The sequence below is a fragment of the Thunnus thynnus genome, chromosome 6 (genome assembly GCF_963924715.1).
Source record: "Thunnus thynnus chromosome 6, fThuThy2.1, whole genome shotgun sequence".
In the NCBI taxonomy this organism is placed as follows: domain Eukaryota; kingdom Metazoa; phylum Chordata; class Actinopteri; order Scombriformes; family Scombridae; genus Thunnus; species Thunnus thynnus.
Genome location: NC_089522.1, coordinates 24,150,906 through 24,174,156, shown reverse-complemented (window position 1 = coordinate 24,174,156; position 23,251 = coordinate 24,150,906). Strand labels below are relative to the sequence as shown.

Sequence of the window (23,251 nt, the reverse complement as noted above, 5' to 3'; positions counted from 1 at the left end):
GATACGAGAGGCATTTAATCAATATGAAACACTCTGGTCATTCGCTTGCTGCATTCCGCTGTTATTTGAACAAAAGGACAGGTGTTTGATAACACACCTTTATGAGTTGCTATTCATCCAAATTAAATACACATTTATCAGAAAATAAACATTTGGAATAAAGGTGTACTTTATAGTAAATTCTTGCTAAAGTCTGTGTTCAATTGTCTACATTCCCATTTAAAACACATTACTTTCAATATTTCATACTTGTAGACAGGGTAGACATTAGAATACACATTAATTTGAGTATACCACAAAAAATCACTTCTTAAAGCTCACTTTTATCAGATAGCATTTCCTTAATTTGTTACTATTGTTTTTATCCTGTTTGGTTCTATTCTTTCTTATGCCCCTCATTGATTTACTGTTTCATTATGTGTTGTACTTTTAAATACTTCTAATTATTTTAGCATTCTTACAGTTTATTCTGTTGATTTGAATGTTCAGCACTTTGTAACTCCGTTTGGAATAGTTCTATATAAATAAAGTTATCATTATTACACTATTATTATTATTATTATTATTATTATTGGTAGTAGTAGTAGTAGTATTATAGTAATATAGTATATAAGTATGTGGTGGCAGTAATCTAATTGCCTCTAGTCACTGTAATGGTAATAATAGTTGTAGTGGATGTGGTTGGGAGTAGAAATAGTAATACATTACAGTCATAACAGCAGTGCACTTAATAGCAAGAGTGGTAATAACAGTGGCGGTAATAGTAGTAGCAGTAGTAGTAGTAATGGCAGTAATGGACAGTGTTGGAAAGTACATTTACTGTACTCTACTAAAATTTTGGGGTACTTTCCATGAGTATTTCCATTTTAATGCGACTTTACACATCTGCATCATTACATTTCAGAGGGTAATATTGTGTATTTGACTCCACTACATTTATCTGATTGCTATAGTTACTAGTTAATTTGCAGATACATAAAATAATAATAGAGAAATTAAAAACAGATGCAATAATTTTAGAGTGTGGCAATGTTCAAGATACATAGACAGTATGAAAATGTCTACACCATGAAAAGCTATGACATTAATATATATATTATGATTAATATTACACTATTATATTAACTACGGTAAAACTTCAAAAGTAAGACTTTGTAGTGACTAATTTGTAGTGGAGTATTATTAAATTATAGAATTGGAAAACTACTTCTTCGATTACTGGTAGAAACGGTAGCGGTGGTGGTAGCAGATATTATCATGTACTAGTAATAACAGTAGTATAGTAAAAGCAGTATTCCAAGTATTATAATGAGCTGTCTGCAGTCTTACCTTGACAGTGTTTGAAAAAAGTGGATTTCGGTAGAGTTGTGGTTGAGGCCTCTTCTCAGCTCTGTCTGGCTCTTCTTCTGAACTGTTCCTGTGTCTTAGTTTCAGTGTAGATAAATGTCAAGATCCTCTGAAGTTTTAAAGTCATTTGCCCTCGTGTGAGGATGTGCTGTACATCTAGTTCTGTCTCCTTCCCAGCACTAAGAGCTGGCTGGAGCCCTCCTGTCCCCTTCAAATATGAAGACACCTTGTTTGACTCCTGGCCCAAGTAGCAAGAGTTTGACTTATTTGGGACACAATGCCTTTGTGACATATCAATTCTGAAAGAAAGGGTGTGTCTCAATGAGGGAGGCTGCTAAGTGCCTACTTAATAATGACCTGGGGCAGTATTGGTATGGAGAGTTCCTTAAGTAAACAAACCTGGTGAGTCTTAACAGCCTGGGGAGAAGCTGTTTTTTTTTTTTTTTATTAAGAACATTTCAAGAAGGGCAGTTTTCAAACTTTGTGAACATAAAATACAAAACCTACTAAAGCCAAAGCACCGGTGAAATCAAATGTTATCCAATCTAATCTGATCCAATAATCATGTAAAAGGTCAAAATTCTGTGTGAGAGGTGAGGAATATTTTTTTGAGATCAATGCCAATTTTGGCATAAATCTACAGCTCAGGTCCAGAAATGCTTTAGACTCAAGGAACTGGGAAACTTGCTGTAGAAAAAGTTAAATCACACTTGATGAATACTTGAGTGGTGCTAACACACACTGTGAGGTTGTTCCACTGCTATTTTGCATGAATAATGAGGATTAGCACACTATTTGCATATAGTAGCTTTCCAGTTCGGCAAAGCTTGAGGAAGATACAACTGAATTATGGTGCCTGGTTCCATGGTGAAGAAAACCAAATGGACCCAAACAGTCAACATTGGACCTTCTGGTGATCAATGGGACAGAAGTGATGAGATGGAAAGTGACAGAAATTATGTCAGAAACTGTCAGTATAAACAGAAAGACATATGGGAATCTTGCTTGAGGAGAGAGGATCCTTTGTATTGGTTATTAATATCTCACTGTGTGGTTAGTGTGTATTTTGTAGGCTTGATCTCAGCTTAAATTCACATGACACAAGAAAAGGACACATTGGCTCCAAAGCATGAATAAGTGGCGCACAGAGCGAGGACAGGAGTTATAGAGAGAAGGAAGGAGAAAGCAAGAGTGTGCAAATGTTTGCTTAAACTAAACAGTAATGTTTGTGCGGTTGTGTCGAAATATTCAAAGGAGCTACTGCCTGTCTATCCAGCCACATTAATCATCTTTAAAGGCCTCCTTAAAAATGGCAGAATTACAGCTTTCCATCATTGAAGTTAGCATAGATTCATGCTATAAGGTGCTACTGCCTGAAAAACTACATCTGCTTTTATCAGTTGCCCAATAACTTCAAATAATTTTTACTCCACTGGACCTTCACAGTGAGTCATTCAGAAGCTAATCTCATATTTATTGTGCAACCTTCATAGTTCTCTTGTGCAGTTGTGACACATTTACTGTACATGTAACATTCAGCCGAGCTCATGGGAAGCGAGAGTTGCTCCTTCAGGCAGTTTGGTTGTGCAGTCTGCAGCTGGACAGAGCTGTTGACTGGGAGAGCTGGGGCAATTTAAAGGAGCTGCATGCAGCATTTGACCAGTAAACCTCCAGGCTAACATGTAATCTGACACCCCCCTTAAAATAAATAAAGAGAAAAACTTCATTAGTATATCTACCGGCCAAGGTCTGTCTAAAGCTACACTGTCTCACAAAAAAGTGTATTTGTCTGTCATGCTTTATTTGGTGTGCAGCTACTAAAAAAACAACAGATAAAGCCGCTGTTTATCAGTAGCTATTAAAAAAATGACCATATATTGTAGAGAATATTTGATAAAAATAGTGAGCCATTGACCTTTAAAATAATTTCCCAAATCAAGATGTCATCTCCTCCAGAGATAATTCATAAAACAGTTGCGCTAGTGTGTATAACAGCATAGACACAACACACACAACATAGAAATGCAAACTAGATTAAAAACTATGAAAACCTTTTTAATGTCTGAGAGTAGACGACAGGGGATGCCTTGTCTTTGTTCAGAAGAACAAAAACAGAGAAAGCTAATAATAACCTAATAATCTTTATGAAAACAGCAAAATAAAAACAGCTCCTGAGTCCTGGAAACTGTGAAAGATGACACAAAGCCCAACACTTTACTTTTCTGTGATAATTTAATCATACAAACATTCGTCAAACATACAAGAAAAAAGCTTTCATCTTTATGCACTTCCTCACTCTCATAAATGTGCTGTTGTATGAGTCTAATGCCAACTGATTCCTTCTGCTATCTGGCCAGTGGAAACTTCATAAACACACTTTGCACTCGCTGAATTGACATTGACAGCCGGTACCTTTTAACGACAGGGGGAGAAACATTTGTCTTTAACGTTTTGGACAGGAAATGCACAACGTTCTGTGAAATGGCAAAGAGACCTAGATATCCTCACGGCATGTTGTAGTGTTGGCTAGTATTGTCATGTTGTCAAAAAGCTCAGTATCCCCGGGGCTTACGGTTAGCGACTTAATTAAAAGGGTGTTTACCTGTCAAGGTGGTCTAACACACCGGCTGCGAATGACAGATAAAAATCACAGAGTCGATAAACCCTTCAGGACTTAACTGTGCTTGTTGGAGGAGGAAAATACACATAGGCCTTATCATGGATGTCGCTTTGCTCAGTGCATAGACCAGCTAGTTAGTGCATCTAACTATGCAGTAACAATTCTTAAGGATTCATGATTCTGTCATGTCTTTGTAAATTTCTTGGTTTGGTTTGCATCTTAAAACGATCTAACAGGATCAAAATTTTCAAATGTATTTTTGTGTGTTTGGCTCATCAATGATTTGTGAGAACATTTGTAGACACAAACGTAGTGCATAACTTTAACAAGAGACAGGAAAATGCAGAATAATAATATTAATATAGATGCAAATTCAATGCAAATACACAATGTAGAATCTTTGGGTAAATGAATATGTTTCCTAAAACATTATCCTCTTCTACATTCATCAAACACATTCAACTTAACAAGATAAAAGCAGCTTTAAAATGACAATTCAGAACAAGGCGACAAAACACATTTATGTTTTAATTTTTTTTCTTAATAGTATATAGCTCTTCATCCTCATTCATATCACTTCAGTGTCTTACAGCGGGTGAATTAACCCTGTTATCTTGGGTTGTTAAAATTTAATGCAAGCATGTAAAACTAAACTAAATCTTAGATTCAGACACTCACTGGGGAAGTCTTTATTATATGAGAAGACATCACTGATTCTCTTGACCTTAAGCAGTTGAAGTAGTAAAGAAAATAGATGGATGGTTATGACGGTGATGGCTCTTAATGGGCCATAAAAGCCTCTTCAACAGGCTGTTATTTGATAAAAAAAAAGAGCTGTGGCTCTAATTTTAGAAATATATCCCATGTGTATAATCTAATCTTTAATACTGCATTATCACCATTACTTACTATTCTTCTGATATTACATAGATGTGTATATATATGCCAGGTGCCAGCAATGACTTAATATATGGGAAGAAACCCTCACTCTCTCACAGGACTGTTTAAACCAAATCAAATTCAATTTCACAAAAGTCCATTTAAGTAACTCCAAAAAGTCCTGTTGACAATATGAAGCATAATTATAGTAATAATAATAATTGTTGGCTGTAAAACTTAGCTTTATAAAAATATGTTCCTGCACAATAATGTGGACTATACTTTCCCAAATTATGGGAGCTATACTGTATATGAGAGTTCTGATTCTCAGTGTTAGTCTCATCTTAGAGTAATGATAACTGGACTCCCTCCAGTGGAGGAAAATTGCATTGCATCTCTGTTTGAAGGTACTATAACAGCATATAAATGATTGCTCATAATGCATGAGCCATGTTGCATGGAAAAAAAAAAAAAAATGAATTGGCCTTTAAATGAGCTTCAGATATATTTGTGGAATATGTCACTTCTTAAAAACCGCATATTAAACAATTCAGATAAAATGTAAGACGCCCATATTATCAGATTTAGTTACAGGGAACTGGTCCAGAAATCAAATCAATATATCTGGGCAGTCAGAGCAGAAACTGGAGAATCAGTTGGCAAAATAAATGGCTTTTCCTCCAAAGTATCTCTTTCAGGTTGCACAATGCACACACATATACACAGAATTTCACAAATACACACTCCTGGCATCATTGTTTCATTTTCACTCTGACAACTAAAAAAATTTTTTGGGGAGGGGGGGGAGAAAAAAAAAAGAAGAAAAAAAAAAAGTTATCACTCAGAAGACTCATAGCACTCATTTTTAACTTAGCATTCACACGTGCATACAGTGGGTGTGGGATGTTGGTTGAGCTGCACGTCAGAAGCGTTGGCCTCTGGTTTCTCAAGAGTGTCGCTGAAGTGGAGAGCGACTTTGCATAAAGTGATTAGAACCTCCTGACTCTCCACCAGCTACTGATAAAGCCTCTTCATTCACTTATTGGTGTGACAGACTCCAGAGGTACGGTTTAGTGCTGCTTCTCTGTGACAAGTCCCATATTTAAGAGTGCCCAAAGGGAGAGGGCTCCTGTATACCCTGTAAAGAAGGGGAATGATTAAAAAAAAAACAAAAAAAAACAGATAGTAGAGCTGCGTCATGAGTAGAAAATTAAAAAAATGAGACAGAACGAGGATTTAATTGTATAATTTAACTGTCTTATACATACATACTACAAGAATAGAGCTTTCATTATACGTACAGCCAACGAATCGGCTCAGACTGTATAATAAAATAAAAAATATTTTATTTTTTACTTTAACAGCAGTTCTACATGTCAAGTATGCTTTCAATAATATCCCTTTTTCTGATTGATTGACTGATGGCCAAAAATCTGTTGGAAATTAAACACATAAAATCATCTTTTTCCACCTTTAATGTTAAATTGCAACACCTATAAAAGTCAAGTTTAAAACACAAACCTAAATATTGTGTATATAATGCAATTTAACATTAAAGGTGTAAAAGGTTCTGACATGATTTATCTTGCTTTCATGTTCATATCCACTGTATACTTTAGATTAAGACAATCTCATATTGAGCAATGAGTTCGCATTGTTGCCTTAACTCAAACATTGTAAATACGTCAGCAGCTGCTTCACATGCTCAATAACTGTAAAACATCAGCTGCCGGCATCCAAAGTACACTACAGTCAAAATTTCAATCTGCCCAATACTTTGTTTTATCACCATATAGCTGCAGTACAAATAACATTCCCATCAGGGGCTAGAGAAGGATAAGCCTTCCCTAAATGTACTGCTGGCTATTGTCCAACCCACACTGCATACTGCTAAAGTTAAAATAATGAAAACGCCTGTGTCAGCAGTTCAGCGGTTGAAAAGACAGCGACACGTTATGTAGCCCCAAAGTAAGCGACAACCTGACCGGGCTCACTTAAGGTGGACTGACCTTTAAGGTGGACCAGCTATACTCATTTTAGTAACAAACTCAGCCGCTCCTCCCGAGTTTTGCTCAGCCCACTGCGGGCATGTTGGCATGCTGACGTTAGCGTTTAGCTCAAATCACAGCTGTCCCCGATTGCAGCCTCGCAGACTCTTGGTCTTGTTTGTTGAAGGATCAGTTTAAAGAAAATACATGGGGAGGAATGGACTTGTAGCTTTAATTTAATATGGGGAAATAGGGAGAACAACCAACCCAATTCATTTATCTCAACTGCTCTGATACCGTAGCCCTGAGCAATGTTTTCCGTGGTAATTTAAATTGAAATAACAAAAAAATATGATGAATACTTCCCCACTCGATAGATAGATCTAAATGTTGGTGATACTTTCAACTGAGTTATTCTCCTCCTTATACTCATTTTTCCCTTTAAAAATTAGATGAAACAAGTTAATTAATTTCAGGTTTTGAAGTTATTCTGTCAGTTTGATGAAGAAAACAACCCCAACCCTGATTCACTGGTATGGAGAATCTCCTTGCCCCATGACATGTCTTACCTGGTTATAAGAGACTACTGATAGATTGCTTTGTAGACGGTTTGCTACTATATCCACAGAGTTGTGTGAAAGTCCATTCTGATCTTGCTGCAGCTGGTTGGGGCTTCCCTGCCAATGTTCCTCTGAGACCATGTGGCCGCCGTCATGGTGGAGGCTGTTGTTGTTGCTGTTGGGGCACTTGGTTTTCTCTGGCGAGGCGAAGGGGTTGTAGTCTCCCTCCAGGCTGCGGTGAGGCTGGGTGTTGAACTCGGCTTGGAAGGAGGAAAGCTGCTGCGTGACGCCGAGGAGGCCTCCGACCTCCACACTCAGGATCACCCAAATTATATCTGTCAAGAGAAACAAACTATGTTATAATATACAAAACCACTGACACTACTATCCTCCAGTAAGATAGAGTTGTGTATTATGTTACTGGGTCTCTATCTAAAACAGGGGATTGTGCCTATATAGGTGTGAAATACCAAAAGCTTACATTACAAAACCTATAAATCATAAAAATCCAATTAACTCAACAATTTAAAGTGCTCCAGGTCTGCAGTTCGTTTTTCTCTCTTAAAACCAGGAAATTGATGGTGTCAGGTGAGGAATTATCTCTGTGACCACCTTAACATTAATGAAATATTAAGGCCAAGTATCATTTTTTAATTGAGTATTCCTTTGCTGCTTAATTTGTAAGTACGATAGTCTTCGGGGATTTCCTGCTGCGATCCATCATGCACATTGAAGTAGCAGGAAGACATAAATCAGTTAAATGAATGACTCTTAATTCAATTTGTGCATGTTAACAGATTGGCCATCTAATATTTTAATAGTTTTACTGCGGTAAAAAGCATAAAAAATGACCTCGCACTGTATGTTCAGGAATGACTCTTGCCTACTACGGCTGACTAAAATAACTGTGTGTATATTTGCGTATCTGCAGCCTAGTTTAAAACAAATAACTATCTATTTGAAAAGGGCAGTGCACTGAGGGAATATTTACAATTGGGTCATACAAAAAAAGCTGCAGTAAAATCTAATATTTCAATAAGAGCTTGAAAGCCTGGCAAGGGGGGATGACAACTTTTAATACTGATGTTACTGGACAAAATATATACACGACATGCAGTGCATTTACATGCACTTAAGTTACCAGGTTACCCAGAGAGACCAGGTTTTGTGGTTAATTGGGGGACACGTTTACCTGCAGTGTAGTAGCCTAGTTACTGTAAATCCTTGTAAACAGGCAGCAGATCAGTTACCAGATTTCTCTCCTACCTCCAACCTGATTTTGGAAGCGTGGCTTACTAATTTTTACTGTATTAGTGATAGAAGCCGCTGATTCCTGACTTTTTTTCGTTTTTTTTTTTTGTATGTGTGTCAGAGCATCCTGACAGCACAGTGAGAGAGAGATAAGCAGTGCTTTCCTAACAGTGTGAAAGTGTCTAAATTTAACAAACAATCAAATGTTCAGCTGTGGAAACTGACTTATTTAGACTTCTACAGGCTATTTTGTGTTAGTTTCAGTTTCAATCAGACTTTGGGCGGATGCATTTTAAATATCAGGACACATCATTGCATGTAATGATCTTTCCTTTCATTGAGCTGCTCCACTGTGCTTTCGCTGTCTGCAGTCTTGCAGACAGGGAAAGTACATGTGTACTCATAAAAAGGGCAAACCAAGTTTCTATAATCCCCTTCACTGGTTACAGAAACCAGGTTTCTCGTTTACATGACAGTTAAGTGCATGTAAACACACTGATGGACTCAAGTGTAGCTCTCTTGTTCTCTAAGAAAACAGAAATGCCAAAAAAATTACTCTAATAACCATCTAGCTAACATGATCTCAGCACCTCACCTGCTGAACATGAAAAAGCATTGCAACCTTATACTCAGCTCTTAAAAATCCACAATTCTTATTAATTTTTGGTGTACAGTTTTCTGTCCTCACCTCCGTAGTAAAGTCCAGTAGCTGTGCACATTCTCCACTGGCCCTGGTACATGCCAGGAGACACAGGGCTCTGCATCTGCACACTAACGTCAGCCATTTCCTGAGGGTCTAGGGACCGCACCATCACCATGTTCACGTGACCGAACTGATCTCCTCCGACATACTTCAGGCAAACTCCAGGAGGCCACGACTCTGTACCTGGAAGACAGGCAGACAGCTGTGCTTTAACTCTACATGACATCTGTGTTCAATCAAATTACAGTGTAACATGTAAATTATACACAGTGTTTGTTTCCAGAAGGAAGTATGTTCTACCTGTGTTCTGTATCCTCCAGGTCTTTGTGAAAGGTGTGTCAGGTGGAACAGATTCGCCCTCACCGATCGTCACATCCTTTACAAAGGACATGCATGGTGCATTGATGTTGGGACTCTCAAAGTCATAGTAGGCTCCAATGGCTGCCTGTAAATTCCTGGGAAAACAGAAGGAAGAAATACAGATGAGCGTAACATGTGATATATGCAGAGGGAACTGATTAATTTCTTGATTAATTATTAGGTCTATAAAATATCAAAAATAGTGGAAAATGCCTGTCACGATTTCTAAACGCCTACAGTGACGTCTTCAGATAGTTTATTCTGTCTGATCAACAGAATAAACCCAAATATATTCAATTTACAATCTCATTAAACAAAGAGAATCAGCAAATCCTCACAACTGAGAAGCTGTAACCAATAAATGAGAGGCATTTTGGCTAGAGAGAAACGACTTAAACGATTAATCGATTATCAGAATTATTTCCAATTAATATTTGTCCTTCAACCTATTGATTGATTGTTTCAGCTTTAAACATATCCCATGAGTCTTAGCTACTGGCATGGTGCCAAAGCCTCATGAAAGCTGTGCTGTAGTTGAATGCTGACAAAATAATGTTTGAATGTTGACAGAAAACCCCAGAACACACATCAGCATGTATAAGACCAATGAAAACAAAAAACCAGGGGAATCCTGCTAAGGCCCTTTAAATAAACCTGCATGTCAGAAAAAAAATTGCATTTTCATACAAGAGATTTATTTGTAGCTACTGGAGTATTTCATTCTTAGTAGTATCATTTTGTGGCATTTTTTAGTGACTGGTTAAATTGCAACATGAAGGCCACAACTGAGATGTCCGCAGACCCAGAGAGATTCATACTGGGTGCTTCTCGTGACATGCTGGTCATCCACAAAGCAGCACTTTTTATTTTTAGAAAGCCCGTTGCAGAGGAGCTATTACACGGCATCACGTGATACAACTACAGCCTGCACTGCCTCGTTAACTTAACATAGACCTGCACTGGCATAGTACAGCTGTATGTGCGCAGAGAAATTAATCTCAAAAAAGGGAGAAAAAAAAAATACTCAAACACCCTCACACATTCATTTTCGTTTTCACACAACGACTCATGCGTTGCTTACACTTTCATTTAAAAAAAAAATGTGTAACCGAAAATGAAATGCTCACTGCTTTAAGCACTCTCAGTATGTAACAAATCTACACATAGACAGTAAGTAAAGATTCACCAGACTTGCAACACCTTTGTGTGAGCTTTGAGCTCGACTCTGCAACTGACATGTTGGTGGAGTTACGTAATAAACGGCAGCTACTCTCAATGTGGTCAAGGAGAGACGGACATTAACGTTTGATCACTTCCACCGTTCATAATAAGGTGTCTAACTTATATAACATTGTCCTCACATAGCTACAGAATAAGCAGTTAATACAGAGCGGAGAGAAAATACTTTACAATAAATAAAATTATCGGTTCAGTTTAGCAAACCTAGCTTAGTAAAGTGGTGACTAAACTCCAGTCAGCAGCCTGAACCACGACAAACATTAACAGAAAGAAAATAAATGTATTTTTATTACAATAACACACCCTCTTAGATACTAACTTGTGTGTAAACTACTATTTATTTATCTTTATGAGGATGTTTATCAGGTGTGTAAAACCTGTGTTCATTTGCTAACAGCAAATGACGAGCAATCAAAAGTCGGAGACACACTGACTCAGCTAACCGTTAGTTACGTTACTACAACGTCGTTAGCTGTCATTGAACCCACGCTTCACATGCCCAACGTAAACGCTTTCATTCTGTGTCACAATGAGGGTAACACTGCCTATTATTATCTTGTCTGTTTTCCAAACTAATTATTTTTGTACAGAAACTTCTTTGTAGTGAGCTAGCTAGTGCACAGACGCTCCACATTAACCCCACGCAGCAGGCCCGCCGAGTCCCCGAGCTCACCAGTTGGTCATGTCCAGGAAGAAGGCGCATCCGGCGGGGTTAAGCTGAAACCCGAGCAGCCTCTGAAACTCCGATATTAAGATATCTTTGTCCGTTGTACCCATGCAGCTGAATTTCTGCATGAGCTCCTGGTCCACGTCCAGGTCCATGCCCTCCATCGTGAATTCGCCTCGGCAGAAACAGGGGCTTCGCTCCTAATTTAGTCCGAGGCCTCGGCTTGTCATAACAAACTCGACAACAGGGCCAAGTGCGCATGTCACATGATTGTATCTTATGCCTCTGTGTTACCCAAAGAGGAGCCACAGGCCTGCAGGAGAAAAGAAAATATTGAGCTTTCTTTATTTTATTTATTTTATTTATTTTATTTGCACATACGTAAGACTGCATTAAATCCAGATTATAAAAAATAAAAGATGTGACAGGGGAGGTCAAAAAGCTAAAGGTTTATACAATGGATCTCAACTCAACTTAAAGGTGCAGTGTGTAGAATTTAGTGGCCTTGGCAGAAATTGAATATAATATTCATACGTATGTTTTAATTAGTGTATAATCACCTGAAAATAAGAAACGTTGTGTTTTTGTTAACTTAGAATGAGCCCTTTATATCTACATAGGGAGCGGGTCCTCTTTCACGGAGCCTGCCATGTTGCACTGCCATGTTTCTACAGTAGCCCAGAATGAACAAACTAAACACTGGCTCTGGAGAGGGCCATTCACGTTTTTGCAAGTTTTGCAGCAACCTTAAGTTCTCCTACACGTTTGTAAGGGGAGGGGTATTCAGTTGGTTGCAATCTGCAACTTCACCGCTAGATGCTACTAAATCCTACACGCTGGTCCTTTAAGGATAAAAACAAAAAAAAAAAAACTAAGATTATTAACTAGGAAAATACAACAACAAAAATGACAACAACAAGCACACAAAACGAACAGAAAAAACTAACCAATCAGTAGACAACAATGCAATAAAAACAAAGAAATCAGAAACATTTTCTGTAGTTTAATAATAATCGTAATAATATGTAATTACCTTTCAGACTAAACTAATTCAACAACATATTTGTTCTAGCAAAGTTCAGGGTTGTTTCATTAGTAATGTTGTATTTGTACATGCAATGTACATGTACATTTGATTATTATTTTATTTGTGTCAATATCAAATAGCTATTTGATTCCTGTGTTTTATTTTGTTTATGATGGATAACTTTAATGTTAGTTTATTATATTTTTCATTGAAAAAAAAATCTGAGTGCTGCATTTGTCAGCAGTGAATGCATGAGATGAGAAATGTTGTTGCCAGTCTGTTTCTTTATTCCATTTGGAGATGTTAAAGATCCCCTAAAGACATATAAAAATATTGAGCTTGGAACAATAATGTGTGTCTGATCAATTTTTTTCTACATAAAAGGTATAATTACAATGTAAAAATCTTTAAAATGGCATCTAATCCTTCTCCCTCATTAAAAAAAAATCCAGATTCTATGAATATGCAAACATTTTAGTTTCAAAAGTTTATCTGCTGGACACAACATGTCTCCTACTTCACTGTACAGTCCATTCTCAGTGTTTGTGCACAGGAGGCTTGAAGTTTTCACATCACACTTGTGTAAGTTGAACATTGGACCAGAATTGGCTTCTAAACTATTTATGTCACAAATCATACTCGTAGGCTCACCCCATAAAATTAGATTTTCAGTGAGCACAGAGAAACTTGCCACTTTCAGGAGGTGAATGTGAAAACAGTACACATACATCATTCTGCAGAGTGAAGTTCAAACATCTAACTGTAGGAACAAGAGGAAAAACTTTAATGATGTACCTGATGTCTTTTATAACTTTTTTGTCACTTGATTGTTATTTGTTTGACTTCTCTTTGTTGAACTGTGGTCATTGTTTCTTGTGTGCTAGTTGTGTTAAGTCCAACTCTTTTTGTTCTTATGTTTGTCTCGGAAATGAGTAACCAAAGGAATTTCAACAGGCCTATTGTTCTTTGACACAAAAGTAGAATTAACTGTACAAAGAACATATTTACAGATATTACTCAGACTACTTGACTATAGAAACTCCCTGATCAAATAAAGTTACTAACATGTAACCTTCACTTTGCAGTAACCAGTGCAGAGCTTTTAAAGATCCCCTTCACACATGTTTTAATACATATGAAAATATTTTGAATAATAATTTGTGTCTGATATGGATTTTTCTACAAGAAAAGTTCAATTACCTAGTTAGAAGTTCTTAAAATGACATCTACTGCTTATACCTTACCGGAAAATCCAGAATATATGAATATACAAATGTCAAGATTAATCATACTTCACTGAAAAGTCCATTCTCAGTTTACTCATCACACTTGTGTAACTTGCATATTGGACCACGATTGGCTTTCAAACTATTTATTATGTCAAAAATCTTGCTCACACTGCCTTTAAACTCAGATTTACTGTAAACATGGAGAAACTTTCCTCCTTTGGGAGATGAATGTGAAAACAGCCTTCTGGTGCACAGTGCAGCTTAAACATCAAAACTGAAGTAACAATAAGCAAAACACATTTTTGTGTGGAAGAGGACTTTAAAGGATAGGTTTGCAATTTTTCAAGTCTGTCTTAAAACAATAGTCAGGTGCCCGTATGAACATTAAAACAGGTTTTGCTTGCTGCAATAGTTCCTCCTGCTCATACTGTCCATTAGAAGATCCCTTCCAAATACAATGTGAGTAGGAGACAAAATGCACAGTTCTCACTTTGAGCAAAATGTATTAAAAGGTTTATCTGAAATTAATATGAGGCTTCAGCTGTCTGAGTTAGTCAAATAAAGTGGATATCTTCCACAGTTACAGTCTTTTTAGTAAATAATTCCCTCTTTGTGTCTCTACAGACACTGTTTTTCTATTGAGCTGCAGTGGAAGGGTCGTAACAAAAAGAGGACATCACAAAAACAGTACTAATAACTTTTAATAACTTTTAAATACATTTTTTGCACAGAAGAAGAAGGCATGTGAATTTTGTCCCTCATCACTTGCATCAAAAGTGCATTATGAAGGGATCTCTGAATGACCAGCATGAACTAAGAGGAATGATTGAAGCAAGAAAAACGTGTCAATGTTCATTTGGGCACCTGACTGTAGCTTTAGGACTGACTTGAGAAATTGTGCACCTGTCCTATAAGCGTCATTTCATCGTGATTGGTGGGACTGTCTACATCCCTCCCTCCTGTTTCTACCCTTGAATGTCCAGCAGATGTCGGTGTTGTGTCGTTGGAGCTGCTGTGTTGTGTTGGCGGGGTAGTGTGTGTATGTGATGGGGAGGGGGGGGTGGGGGTCAGCTGCTGCTGTCCGGCGTTTAGCGAGATAGCTCGGCTGTACTGTGCAAGCAGCGGCTAACAAGATGCACACGGCTATAGCTGTGTACAATATAGAGGTACCTGCAAGCTAGTATAGGTTTATGAAAACAGAAAAAAAACGGCCGACATTGTTCGACACAGACGCTAGCAGAAATGGCCGGAATTATTAAGAAGCAAATTCTGAAACATTTGTCAAGGTAAGTGTCATCTTTGGCTTTGTGTTAGCCGGTTAGCCCAGCTGGATGGTTGCTTTAACGCTCCTGACAGCAACACTGTCAACCTTAGTAAGCTAGTAACGTTATTTGGCATCTTACACGTAGGCACATTTATTTCCACACTGGTTACCATTTAGCTTCACGCTACATGTCGGTCGGAGCAGGCACATGAGAATAATATTACGGGACAATAAAGGGACAGTGAACGCAGCAAATCACCTCAACCTGAACCAGACTGATAAACGTTATCTACACCACCTCTCACAAGTGTATACATGTGTTTTCTTAACAGCGTCATAGGCTGGAAACTGCCTTAATATGCCGTTATATTAGATTCGCTGGGCCTAAAAACCCCCTCACCACTTTTGAAAGAGCTCTGCCTATAACTCATAACCCAAACCATTGAATTTATACCCAGTCCAGCTTAAAAATAATGGCATCGCCTCAAGGAAGGAGAAAGAAAAGCAATTTTCTATATAGAGAAAGGGAGTATTTGAGCTTTAACAGACGTGTCCTCTTAAAGCAGGGATGGTCTCCGACGTAAATTCAAGTAATCTGGCTTCTAAAGGGCTTTTCTGTCATTAGCTCAAACTCTGGGGTAGATTGAGTTTATTCAGTTTGGCTGACTGTACATGAATGACTGTTGTCAGCTGAGGATTGCTGAGCAAAGTTACTAATGTTCTTACAGTCTTAATGCAATCACAGTCTGAACAAAAAAAAAAAAAAAAATCCATACTCTGACAAATATTGTGTTGCAGTCACTTTCAGTATCCTCTCCAGAGCTCTGCAGCCGTCTCTACTCCTGGTTTTACTTCCTTTAGGCTATTTGTAATTCTTTTTTTGTGTGTGTATTTTATTGTGGCAATGCATATTATATGTTGTGTTGCTCAGGGTTTGGCACTGCTGACAGTTGTTAAGAAATTCATCTGGGTGGTAGTGCACTGTTGTAATGTGTTCAAATGGTCCACAGCTGTTTGGGGTAAAGTTGATAATGGGTCTGGTCAGTAGGTGTTTGCTACGTCAGAGGCTTTCTATTAGACTGACTTAAATTTTCCACCTCACCGTTGTTCTCTGTCCCTGAATAATTAAAACAATTATTTACACCAGATAAGACACAGTGGACACATAGTTGGAAGGTAGATATGCAAGCATGTAAATGTCATGGACCATAGTTTGGGCTTTATAGTTCAAACGTCTCTTCAGTTATCTTACATCCTGTCGTCAGGAATAATCACTTTAAACCATCTTGAGTTTATTCTGTCATTGTTTCCTATTTTTTTGTTTCTGTATTAGTGGCTGACTCAGTGTAGCAGTATTCATATAACAGTATAGTCATTTTAAGACAGGTACGATGATGACAAAATGAAATCATCAGGCCTACCTGCAATGCATCCCCGTTAATAGCAGGAATCTTTATGTTAAAGTTAACAACCACTGCTGTAAACATACAAACCAAGCATATAACTAAGATTATATTCAATGAATTATTCAGTCACTAAAGGATAGTTGGATTTCATTGAACATTTCAAGACTCATTCGTTTGTCCAAAATGTTTTGGTTATTTTTTAATTGTGAAACCAAACGGTTTGTGCTTTTGGCCAACTTTGCACAATGACCTCTTTCTTGCCTTTGATAAGCTCTGGAATTTCTGCAGTCTTTAAACCATGCTAATCTGAGCAATTAGCCTAAGTTGCTAATTTTTTGGAATAGTCTTACCACTGCTTTTGCTCTAATGTAGGTCTTAATCATGAATGCCAGTAAATCACTTCCCTACAGTCTTATCTTCTTGTCCAAAAAGCAATTGTAATACAATACACAGTGTTGTACAGCTGAGTCAAAGCTAATTTGTGAAATAGCCCTGCAGCTCAAGTGCAAATCATTAAAAGTCCTTGAAGATTGTAGAAGTCGGCATGAAATATTCACATTAGGAGAGCAAAGCTATTGTGTCCACAATAGCAGAAGTGTGGAGCCGTTATTTTGTTGTTCCGTACAAAAGGGAAAGTTAAACTTTGACTGGCTTATCAGGTTTTATCAGGAACAGCATGGCATTAGCCCTAACAATGTTAAAAGTTTTGACAAATAGGTCCACATTCACATGTCGTCTCATTAGTTTAATTCAAATCATTAATTGAATTGTGAGTCACACTCTGTAGCCCTTTTGCTTGACATTTAGTCTGCTGCTTTTTGTGCCATGTGTCTCGGTTAATGTCTGAAATGTCACAGAGACTTGTCAGAACAGTGTTCAGTCATGTGGTGTATGTGAAATTAAAATACTTAAACTAATTGATTTGCGCCGATTGCTGCTATATTCACCCCGTGTGTGTGGTTGAAGCTTATTCCTGGCTGCTGCAGCTGTCTACATTAGCATCATCGTAGATGTTAACCTAGATGAGGAGTACAACTGTGTGCATATAGAAAGCAGGCTGCTTTGGTTTCTCAGGATGACTCATTCAGTTGTACCACTTTAAAAACATCTTGGCCAAGCTGCATAATTCAATTTTGTGTCTTTCTGTCTCCTAGATCATCACTGACGTATATGTCAGGTTATTTGAAACAGCCTTTTTTTGGTTTGGCTTTTTCCACCATAAAACATTTTATTATAACATTTTCTCTGATTCTCTTTTTGTTTAGGTTCACAAAGAATCTGTCCCCAGACAAGATCAATCTGAGTACGTTGAAGGGGGAGGGGCAGCTGTCCAACCTTGAGCTGGATGAGGAGGTTCTGCAGAACATGCTTGATCTGCCTACCTGGCTGGCTGTCACTCGGGTTTACTGCAACAAAGCTGCCATCAGGGTATGTTTTAGACTAGTCAAACCTGATTGTGTAGCTGGTCTGGCAGGTGAGGCTGTCAGAGGAACAGAAAATCTTGGAAATTCTCCCGTATTCCATTGTGAAACTGAACAAAAGTGTTCTGTTTATTTATGCCAAAAAGCTTGCGTCTGATATTCAGAGTGCATAAGCGTCACAGAGGAAATGAGCAGTTGTGGTCCCACAGAGATAAGCTTTGCTAGAGGCGCTGCTGAGAACGTTATGAGCCTTCAGACAGCACTGGTTGTTGATAATAGAGGCAAACCATGATCCAGAGGGACACAAAAGGCCAGAGGCTAGAGTGATCCTGAGATATACTGGCAGGTGAACATTGAGCTTTCTAGATGGCGTGTTTGTGTTCCCAAACAATCCCAATAATAATAATACATGTTTAAAACAATTAAAAAGAATCATGATTCAGTATTAGCAACTGTATTACATGTATAGTATATATGTAATGCATGTATTATGTTTGCAGCCGTATTGTATGATGCTAACACTGACTATATCCAAACTGAAAATATCTAACTGATAGTTAGGTGTGTGATTTTATACACATTTCCCCCGTGATTCAGTCCAGAGCTGCAATAATTAGTCGATTAATCGGTTAGTCGATCAACCAAGCAACTATTTTGATAAATGATTAATTTCTTCTTTAGTTCTCTATGATAGTAAACCAGATCTTTGGGTTGTGGGCTGTTGCTCGGGACAAAACAAGATATTTTAAGATGCATCTTTGGCGATTTATTTCGATTTAGATCAATCGACAATGAAAATAATCTTTAGTTGCAACTGTAATTCAGTCTGACATATTAAGGGCAGAAATTGTGTAGCATTTTGTTTTATCATATTTTCTTCCTGCTTTAGAAAATCATTTAAAATGTCTTAAATGGCTAATCTCTCTTTTAAAAAGCCAAAATACTCAGAGCCAGATATCTCAGACTGTTATGGTACTTTAGCGTACACAAAACTCCCCCGTTGTTGCCATGCTCTCAGAGATAGTAACTGTTTATCAGATGATTTCTATCATGATAATAATGATGTTTTAAAAAGTTTGGTGTCATGACAGTAGTGAAAATGCTCCCCTGAAAGTGAATAAGGATCTACTTGATGCTGCTGATGCTGGATTATTCATTAGTTTTGATTGTTCTTGATATCAGTGTTGCATTTGAAACTCTATAAATGTCAGTTTCAGGAATAGTTTCTAAACTGCTCTGTATCGTCTGCATCTTGTCTTTAGACTTAAACCTCTAGTGTTAGAGTCAGTGACTGTAGCTCTCCTGCTTTAGGATCGTTCTGCAAGTCCCTGTAGGGCAGTGTGAAATTCTCCTTTTATATTTTACTGTTGCTGGGCATCGATCAACATGACAAACACATGTTCAGTTCTCATTACTATGCAGATAATACACAACCCCTCCTATCTTACAACCCACAGGAAGCCAACTGCTTACATCACCGCTTTAAGACACAGCTGGATGGCTCAATGACCGCCTGAGGCTGAATGCAGATAAAACGGAAATTCCTGTCATCGGTCCTGCAAATGTAAATGCAGGAATTACTAGCAAAAGTGGTTAATTAGCCCAAAATGTGGTTAAATACTTTGTGATCTTTACGACAGTGTTCTCAGCTAAGATAAGTGTGTTAAAACAGTGATGCAGCCTCATTCGTTTTAGCTTTGGTTGGAACATCTTTACCATCAAAGCATTCCTGTCATCTGAAAACCATCCATCCATGCATTCCAAGAATCGACATATCACATCTGTAGACAGCTGTAATGCTCTGTGCTTTAATTGGTAAAAACGTCATTTACACGCCTTCGGTTTATGCAGAATTCAGCAGGCTTTTGAGCGGTGCCACGAAACCCTTACTTAACTAGATAGATGTGAGGTTTGGAATGAATTTGAAGTTTTTATGGATCACTTTAAGCTATGTTTAGATCTGACTAGTCAGTGTGTGTCCTCAGAGTTCCTCAGATGATGTCTTACTCATGTCCCCAAGTCAAGGGTGAAGGTTTTTGTGGTTTTTGCTTCTAGAGCCACCAGAGGAGACCAGACTGGTGAAACTACTGATGTTATTTAAGTCACTTGTGAAAATGTGTTGCTATGCATTCTTTTGTTGTGACTTTTAGCCTTTTTTTTTTAGTACTTGTTAACCCTTTAGGATTTCAAATATAATGGTCATCTGTAGAGCTGCAGTGATAAGTCAATTTACTTTAATAGTCAATCGACGGAAAATTAATCTGTGACTATTTTGATAGTCAAATAATCATTTTAGTCATTTTTTTAAAGCAAAAATTACAAACATTTTCTGGTTGCAGCTTCTCAAATGTGAGGATTTTAAGCTTTTAAACTGATTATCTATTGATTTAGGACTGTTGATCAGACATAGCAAGACATTTTGAAGATGTCACCATGGGTTCTTCGAAATTATTATAACAGGCATTTTTCTCTATTTTCTGACATTGTATAGACAAAATCAGGGCAATTATTGTCAGATTCATCAATAATCAAAATAATCATCAGTTGCAGCCCTATTATTTCTATGTCCTCTTATTTCCACTTCTTCCTTATCATCTAATCATGAATTCATACCGTGTTGTTTGAGTTAATTCAGTACATTGTGTAATAACTTTGTAATAGTAGTAATAGTGGTAATCAGTGGTTGATACTAAATTTATTAAGCAGAAGTTACAGTGTGACTCCAAATATTCTAGCTTGTCAGTTGCTGTTGTAGGCCTTGTGTCATGTTGTGGGAGCTTGACGGTCACTGTGCCCTTGTGTCCAGTGAATGATAAACAGTGCAGAGTGCTGTGGCAAGTGTTTGCGACTGACTCTGTTGACCTCGCTGTCCTGTCTTTTCAGATACAATGGACAAAGTTGAAAACAAGCCCCATCTGCCTGGTAAGGACGTTGTTATTTCTGTCTTACTCAAGAGTTCTTGCACAATGCAGCAAGATTAAGCTTCTCCATTCATGTTGTAATCCATAAATAGCCTTAAACTTTGGCATTTTTTCTAGCAGACTCTGTATTGTTATTTTACTCTTTTGTGATGCTGCTCCATAGGTTATGTTCTCTGTGCTGTTATCATTAGTAAATGTTAGGCTACTTCTCAATTGAATAGTACTTTTTCCTCTTTTGTGCAGTTCCTGGATAAGGTAGAGGTAGAGATGAGGACATGCGAGGAGCCACGTCCACCGAACGGCCCCTCTCCTATAGCTATTACAGCGGGCCAGAGGTAAGCCTGCGTACATCCTGTGTGTAACCTGTTTAGCCATAATATCTGATTTGTAGACGGTGCTTTCACTCACATTTACATTTATCATTTACAGTGAGTACGGCTTTGCTGAGAAAGTGGTGGAGGGCATGTCTGTTAAGATCAACTCCATCACCATCAAGGTGCAGTCTCGTGCCTTCCACGCCTCCTTCGAGCTCTGGCAGCTACAAGGCAACAGCCTCAACCCCAAATGGCAGCGCAGTGACCTCCGCTACACTCGTGTTACCGACCCAAAGAGAGGAGAGGTACTGTGATGCACACTTTTTTTTTTTCCCTCTGCCCATCCAGCTTGAACACTGTTCTGTCTGGAAGTCCTATGTGACGCCGGGCAACAGAAACAGTGTGTGCTCATTACGCCTGCAATAAATCATTTAATCAAGCCAATTGTGGTCCGTATTAGCTGCAGGGGCTCTATATTGAGATGAACAACCTTTCAAAATTAGATCTTGATGTCCATTTAAAGGGAAATGTGACTGTTGCTTTTTTTGTTCTTTGTGGGTCATTGGCTATACCACACCAATCATTCTCCATTGATTCCAAGTGTAGGAACATGGTGTGCTTGTTTGTCTCATAGTGTTTTTGTTGGTGTTTTATCATAACCGGATGATACAGTGTATTTATTCTCTCACTCAGGTGTTGACATTCAAAGAAATTAACTGGCAGAGTCTACGAATCGAAGCAGACGCCATCGAGAGTGACGACCAAGACCTCGGTAGCACCCCGTTACGTCTTATCACTAACCAGGGACGCATTCGCATCGCCCTAAAACGCAGAGTAAGACTTTTTTTTTCTGCCATTCATTTACTGTTCTGTCATGGAATTGGTCAGAAACTTGAACTCATCTAAATTGCAAATGATTTGTCACAAGTCTTTAATTCTTCATTGTTCTATCTAGATAAAGGACTGTAATGTGCTGGCATCCAAGCTGCTTTTCATTCTGGACGACCTGTTGTGGGTACTGACGGACTCTCAGCTCAAAGCCATCATCCATTACGCCAAATCTCTCAGCGAGGCCATGGAGAAGTCTGCTCAGCAGAGGAAGAGCATGGCTGCTGAATCCTTGCAGGTCCTTCAATACCTACTTCCTGTTTACTGATGTTTTAAATAAAACCCAATGTAAAGAAAAATATACTTTAAATGTTGTAACTAGAGACTCCATAAATTCAATTGAAAATCAACGTCATCTGAGCTTAATTCATCTGAAGTCATGTTGCTAATAACATAAACAATATCATTGTTATATTCAAGTGTCCAGTGAGCCATGAAAGTGAGCCAGCTTGCACGATAACAGGACGCTGAAACTGAAGTATGCAAATGGCATTCAGCCACCATCCGTTTTATCATTTATAGCTGATCTTTTCCTACTTGACACGTCAAAAGGTCCGACATGAGACAAAGTAAATATTTAAAACAACAAACTGAAAACTCTGACTAATATACCTCAGAGGCTTTTTGTGTTTCTGTTGTTCATCTGGTTTGCAGTTTCATTATGACAACACACAGCAGCTAGTGTTGTGTCATAAATTCAAAATAAGTTGCTACAGGACTATTTCTGGATATGTTTCACATATATTACAGGTCAAGCTTGTTTTTGTATCATTTATGTTGCAAGATTTTTTTTTCCTTTTTTTGTTGAACTTTTTCCTCTTCTGTATTTTAGACCGCCCCTCCATCTCCTGGCCTCCAGAACCTTTGGACAGAGCCCCCACCCGCTCCTACCGGCACCCCCAGCAACATGAGTCAATACTTTGATCTCTTCGACGTAAAGGAATCTTCTTACCACACCTTCATATCCCGCTTGGACTTACACGTATGCAACGACAGCTCTTCAATGGATGACGGTTAGTTGGAATAACTGTAACTCACCGTGTGCTTTAAAAATGATCAGCTTGTAGTTTTTATTGTCTTGTAACTTGAGTGTATTTATTCTGTTTTAACTTCAGCAAAAAGCCAAGATTGTGTGCTCAAAGTGATCCGTTGTGACGCATTTTAAGG

At 38.1% G+C, this 23,251-nt stretch overlaps 2 protein-coding genes across 3 annotated transcripts in view; one reads left to right on the top strand and one right to left on the bottom strand.

Annotated features, from left to right (window-relative positions):
- bltp3a (bridge-like lipid transfer protein family member 3A) overlaps positions 1-23,251 on the top strand; it is a 40,299-nt gene that overhangs the window by 3,900 nt on the left and 13,148 nt on the right. Inside the window, exons 1-8 of one of the 2 annotated variants that reach the window (XM_067592797.1) lie at positions 14,951-15,156; positions 17,806-17,968; positions 20,845-20,883; positions 21,126-21,217; positions 21,312-21,501; positions 21,890-22,030; positions 22,152-22,322; positions 22,917-23,097. In XM_067592797.1, coding sequence (XP_067448898.1) covers positions 15,113-15,156; positions 17,806-17,968; positions 20,845-20,883; positions 21,126-21,217; positions 21,312-21,501; positions 21,890-22,030; positions 22,152-22,322; positions 22,917-23,097 — 1,021 coding nt within the window. In that variant the 5' untranslated portion in view covers positions 14,951-15,112. Of the gene's footprint in view, positions 1-14,950; positions 15,157-17,805; positions 17,969-20,844; positions 20,884-21,125; positions 21,218-21,311; positions 21,502-21,889; positions 22,031-22,151; positions 22,323-22,916; positions 23,098-23,251 lie in introns of those variants that run through there. The other variant, XM_067592798.1, reaches the window with a different exon arrangement.
- On the bottom strand, positions 3,561-11,875 carry LOC137184795 (protein ILRUN-like). The gene is made up of 5 exons (XM_067592796.1): positions 11,621-11,875; positions 9,649-9,803; positions 9,334-9,531; positions 7,404-7,729; positions 3,561-5,984 (listed from the first exon to the last, which is right to left on the bottom strand). Exons 1-5 carry the CDS (start codon positions 11,776-11,778, stop codon positions 5,949-5,951), a joined length of 873 nt encoding a protein of 290 aa, XP_067448897.1. The 5' UTR covers positions 11,779-11,875; the 3' UTR covers positions 3,561-5,948.

Bases quoted from the DNA above. Each gene is read 5' to 3' on its own strand.
- LOC137184795 (XM_067592796.1), bottom strand. From the start codon at position 11,778: ATGGAGGGCATGGACCTGGACGTGGACCAGGAGCTCATGCAGAAATTC. The intron at 9,532-9,648 runs GTAGAACATACT...CCTGTCTTCCAG, and splicing joins CTGGAGGATACAGAACACAG to GTACAGAGTCGTGGCCTCCT. The intron at 5,985-7,403 runs GTAAGACATGTC...CCTTCTTTACAG, and splicing joins CAGTAGTCTCTTATAACCAG to GGTATACAGGAGCCCTCTCC.